General features: G+C 45.8%; 1 protein-coding gene across 1 annotated transcript in view; it reads right to left on the minus strand.

Annotated features, from left to right (window-relative positions):
- EPB41L4A (erythrocyte membrane protein band 4.1 like 4A) overlaps positions 1 to 5,576 on the minus strand; it is a 181,443-nt gene extending 175,867 nt beyond the window's left edge. Inside the window, exon 1 of the mRNA XM_075272249.1 lies at positions 5,329 to 5,576. Coding sequence (XP_075128350.1) covers positions 5,329 to 5,427 — 99 coding nt within the window. The 5' untranslated portion in view covers positions 5,428 to 5,576. The remainder of the gene's footprint in view (positions 1 to 5,328) is intronic.
- Between the last annotated feature and the right edge of the window lie 424 nt (positions 5,577 to 6,000).

Consider the following 6,000-nt stretch of genomic DNA (forward strand, 5'->3'; position numbering starts at 1 on the left):
AGCTCCTCCGCCCCGGAATAGCAGCATCGCTTCTGCCGCTGCTGGCTTCATGCAGGGCAGAAGCATAGAGATGTTGCTGGCTTCACTTGTGGCGGCGTCTAACCCTGTATTGGCGGCCCCTTCCACCAAAGGGTAAACTAACCCCCCCCCTCCATGCTCGCTCCCGTGCACTTAGCCCCTCCTCCCTCCCCCTGAGAGCAGGCAGACACATCACTTGACTCAGGAGCAGCTAGGTCAGGGCTGTGGCCACAAAAAAAATGAATAAAGTGAGATAGTGGCCAAACAAAGCAGTTTTGCTGAAGCATTGTATTTAGGAAAAGTCTTACATTCACATTAACAAGCATTATAGATAGGATCCTTGTGACGGGACAACCCCTTTAAGGTTTTGCAGGTAAAAAGCTCAATTAAAAAAAAACAAAAAACATTTTTTTTTAATTGTAAAATAGTTGATGCAGTTGTTTGGGAAAAGCGTTATTATAAAACGACCATTTCCATGAACTGGTGTCCTTGTAATAGAAGGGTGGCCCAAACCCACCAATCCTTCACAGCAGTTCTCAGTTTTAGGTTAGAAGGCCTAGTTCACATGGGGCAAAGGGGGCGTATTTTGGTCCTGATTTTGATGCGGGAAGCCGCGTCAGAATAGGACCAAAATATGCCTGCCGTAGCTTCTGACAGTTGCGGCTTCCCACTCTGGAGTAGGCCCAAATGAATGGGCCTAGTCCGGAGCGTGCTGCCGTGAGGCGGACGCCGCCACTGAATCAGCCGCGGAATCCGCCTTAAGAAAGGGCAGCTCGCTTCTTGTTTCCGTGAGCGGCATGTTGCTAGCAGTCTACATAGACCTCTACTGTGAGGGGGCGGATTATGACGTGGATTCAGTACCAAAATGTGAACGAGCCCTTAATGGGGAAGCCATATACACTAACAAAGCATTGTCTGCATGCAACAACCCCTTTAATAACTAATAACAGGAATATGCAAAAATACTCTCATTATTTTGAGTTTGCTATCATCCAAAATGGCAGAACATGATATTGCATAATACAACATTTATAGCAAATAATAATAATAATAATAATAATAATAATAATAATAATGATAAAAATGTTACCTGTTTACAAAGAAAAGCTGCATAAATGTGTAAAATATTTATTATTTTATTATACATACCAGCTTATAACACATACTTTATATACTACAACACTGAAATGGAAAGTACGTCCTTTCAGAGAACACAAAGCAGATTCTTATATTTCCTTGCCATTCATTTTGCACAAGTCGCTTAGAAACCTTTACATGAAGCCATCATCTGCACATTACACTCCAAGTTAACAGCTGTAATCTCCCCCACCATGCAGAGATGCCCTGGCTGCCCTCAGGGTGATTTCCATTCTCTGACACATACTTGTCAAACAACTCCCAAGTATATTAAAATACAAAGAGACCAGGAAGGCGGGTGATATTGTCTGAGACTCATGTGGAAATTACATCTCACACCATAGCCGTGCCAAAGGCCACAGAAGGGTAAGGCATTTGTCAAGAGCAATGTTTCCCAACCTCTTATTCTATGAAGTACTCCCAATGCCAACAATAGTGTCACCTGCTGTTTAGGATTAAGATAGTGGTTTCAAGGATTACAAAGCAACCTAATGTATTACCGCCTGGTTATACCATGGATATGTCAGAAGTAGCATGCAGCGCCAGATATGGTTCCAGTACTTATAGCATCAGTTTCATACTAAGGAAGTTCTTTTTATAAATATGAATATCACTTTTTCAAGTGTGAACAATGTTTGATAGACACACACATACTCATAGCCTTATATACATAGAAATAAAAGACTACAAATCCCAGATGAGTCTGCGGAAGGTATAACGTAAAATAAGAAATCATACTCATCTGACTCTGGAGCTCCAATTTCCGCTACCGCTGTCTGTTCAGGTGCACACTGTGCCTTCATGGCCGGAAGTCCTGTGCCGCATGTGACTGACCAAAGGAAAGGACCCGGTGACATAAGAGAGTGACATCACCAAGCCCTTTACAGCCTCTACAGAAGCCACAGCAGTCGCAGACAGCACAGAACTAGTAGTGGTGGGCACCGGAGCATGTGTGATTTCTTTTTTTATGTTACACCTTCCCCAGTGCCTTCAATTCCTGGACAACCCCTTTACATGGGTGAGCGCTGCTCCTTTTTCCTTTCTACTCAGCGCCGCACCTCCCATGAGGCGACCTGAAGCGACCGCTTCAGGCGGCGCTATGCTGGGGCCCCGGGGGAGGGCGGCATTTTTGCTGACCTAAGCCAGTCCAGGACAAGCTGTCCTGGACTGGCTTAGCGTCACCGTCTCGGCAGCCCGGCATGGGAAACGAGCGGTGGATTGGGGCGGCCCTGTGGACGCAGCGCTGCTCCAGCGGCCGCCCCTCACGCTTAGCAGAGAGCAGGTCTTCTCCCTGCCTGCTCTCTGCCTGCTAACACCGCCCCCTCCGCTCGGCCCCACCCCGCCCCCTCCACTCGGCCCCACCCCCTCCACTCCTCCTCCGGGGGGGGGGAAGGGCAGCTTTCTGACATCCGCTTCAGGCGGCGCAAACCCTAGGTTCACCCCTGTTTCTACTCCAAGCCTGTTGTTCATCTAATATTTGTATGACGTCTGATATACTCTTGTGAGGGTTAGTGGTTCCTGGCTGCTTACTGGGCCCTGGTGACTCCTGTTTCTACACTGGTATCGTCAATGTGCATCCATTGGTTGTTTGGTTTTGGTTAAACACAGAGCTATGTGGTGCTCTGTGTACGATTTTTGTTTAAAGAGGACCTTTCATGTATTCAGGCACATCCGGTTTTATATACCGCTAGAAAGCCGACAGTGCGCTGAATCAGGAATGCCCTTCTGACGGTGGGCAGAGTTTGGTGCCGAACTTAACAGGAAAGCCAACAGTGCACTGAAATCAGCGCACTGTCAGCTTTCTAGTGGTATATAAAACCGCGTGTGAAGGAGGACATTAAAGGTTCTCTTTAAGTTTTTAGAAATTATACCTCTATTTACTAGTCTTTATTAGTAAGTATTTGTCTATCCCATGAAGTAACAATTCCAGTCTTTAATGTTCTGCATGTTCCGCTATTCCCCAAAAAAATCTTGAATTAATTGACAATTAGATATTGCCATGTGGGGGATCCTTAAACAGCTTTAGAACAGTGATGGCGAACCTTTTAGAGACCGAGTGCCCAAACTGCAAACCAAAACCCACAAATTTATCACTAAGTGCCAACACAGCAATTTAACCTTAATAATGTGCGGATCCACAATTGCACACAATCACAGACCTGCAAAATATGGTCATACGAATGAGGCTTTATTGAGCTTTCTGCTCCACTGTGACCCTTACACAGTACAATCTGGTCCACAGTGGCCCTCACATAGTACAATCTGCTCCACAGTGGCCCTCACATAGTACAATCTGCTCCACAGTGGCCCCCACTCAGTATAATCTGCTCTATGGTGGCCCGCACACAGTACAATCTGTTCCACGGATGGGTGCCCAAAGAGAGGGCTCTAGGTGCCACCTCTGGCACCCGTGCCATAGGTTCGCCATCACGGCTTTAGAATATCAGCAATGAATAGACATTATAGGACCAAGTGGCAACCCACCTCTCCTCTATGAACAAGCAGCAGGACTAGAGCTGGAACAGATATTTGACCTAAAGTACGTTTGTCAGCGGTAGAGCCAGAGCCCAGTGATTTCTGCTCCTCCGCAGTGTTCTGCAAATCTAAGAATCGGTAATAAATGGCACTAGTATGTATATTAGTTAGGATGCTCATACTGGGTAGTGAGTACACGGCAAAAAATGTAATTGCCTAAATAGATCCTTAAACACCATTACTACACCATGGCCCCAGAATGAAGCAGCAAGAAAGAGAGCAGGTGACACATGGAAATCCACCCCAAAGCACATGGAAAACTATTCCTTTTTGGTGGAGTTTCCCTTTAAATATTACTTCTCAGCTCTCCTAATTTATCTGTTTTAGCAAATATTTCTATTCTTAGCATCTTTTCTTATAGCTCTATAGTGTTCTGTTCCTCTCTTATTCCCCCCATAACCTTCTCGCTGGACTATCAAACAGTATAGGACACACCTCCAAATGGTAACACCCAGTTGTCAATTCATTCATAAACTTTTCGGAGAAATAACAGAGGAAGGATCCATTCAGATCACTAATATTGCCCCTATTTAGCAGCACCATATAACGGATGCAAAATACGGATATCAACTGATGGCCACCCATTTACATAGAGATGTACAGCACAGCGGAATATGATGGTGCTATACAAGTAAGCTAAATAATAACAAATAGTAATAATTATAGAGATGAATGTAATTTTTTTATTTTTACAAACACAAAAATGGAGTATACAGAAACCGATGTTTTTTTTAATTATTTTCTAAATAGGTATAAAAAATATTATATTGCCCATGTAGTGCATACCCATTGGAGGTACGTACCCACTGTACCCTTAGAGCTGACACAGTCAGACTGTGTAGGGACAAGAGCAGACGCAACGCCCAGCTGTCAGTTTATCCATACCTTTCCAAGATAAATAACAGAAGAACGGCACAACACAAAGTTATGGGAAGAAGAAAAAATTGCCAGAATTGTAATTATTTACCATGACAGACATAACAGCGGAGGTGGCATATTCTATAGAAACACTTTGTAGAGTTCTCTCATCCTGGAAATGAGTGGTGGTCCCAGATCGCTCATGTTAATAATCATATTTACTTCTTTTCAAGCCTCCGACCTCAGTGATGTGTGCAGGCTCAGCCTGGAGCTGTCTACTGCCAGTGACAGCGACAACCAGCAGGCATCATCTGGACCTCTGCATCTTTTATCCTTTACAGCTGTCACTTTTAACACCAACAATGGACATAGGATCAGATCATCTATCTACAGATCTATATACAGATCTATACCAAGCCAAATGAGAGTGCCAGTCCGGATCTGCCCCTATCTATGAGAATGCTCCAAATGACAATGAAGACTTGCACACCCACATGCCAGGGGCTGAACAAAGCAGCCAGGCACACAGATCAGGACATGCAGCTCCCAGTACAGCCGGGTAATCCCAGTGCAGTGCACACAAGTCCCCGGTCTCCCCATCATACAGCAGCAGTAACTTTTTGCACAGTGTGCTGGGCGTGCACTGCCATTGTCTTGTCTGCCACAACTTGCCAGCAATTAGGAGCTGCCTCCCCGGAGCAGCCTGTGGCAGCACATGACAGCTCTGACAGCAGGGCACCAGCTATGTGCAGACAAAGCCCTGGCACCCCTGCCACTTACCTTCACACCCTGATGCTGGGTGGTCAATGACAACTTAGACTCATCCAGTAACAAAACTTCACAATAAAATTCCTCCGGGACCGCGCAGAAACAACCCATCACTGTTCAGGGGCAGCCGGGAGAGTGCCCGGGCCGAGGTGAGAGGGGCAGGTGTCCAGTCAGTCACAGTGGTGAGCGGGGAGATGGCGCCCCCCCTGAGCAGCCCCGCCGGCCACTGGGCATGTTCTCCGTCCACACAACGTACACTGGGGTTGCCAAGGCTATAGAGCAAATCTATGGAATAAAGAGACGGGGGCGGGGTCTGCTGCGTGACGTCACGTGGAGGGCTGGGTCTTACCCGGGGGTCTCATTTGGCCTCTTGTGATTGGATGTTTCCTCAGCATTCATGGTTTTCATACACTGTACGCGTTGTCTGCCCCCTGCTGCGTGACAAGAGTAATTACACAGATAGCAAATACAATGATGACAAAAATAATACCGTAGTTACTTTATTGATATGGCTATTATGTGAAGATACCATAACAGCAGATAGATTAGGCCACATTCACATCTGCACTGTCCTATCCGCTCTTCTGGTCCTGCAACACATATGTAAAGTGACAGACAAATGGATCCCGAAATACTCCATTGACTGTAATGGGATATGTCAGGTGTCAATTTTTTAATTTGAAA

This window comes from Leptodactylus fuscus, chromosome 1 (assembly GCF_031893055.1).
Source record: "Leptodactylus fuscus isolate aLepFus1 chromosome 1, aLepFus1.hap2, whole genome shotgun sequence".
Taxonomy (NCBI): domain Eukaryota; kingdom Metazoa; phylum Chordata; class Amphibia; order Anura; family Leptodactylidae; genus Leptodactylus; species Leptodactylus fuscus.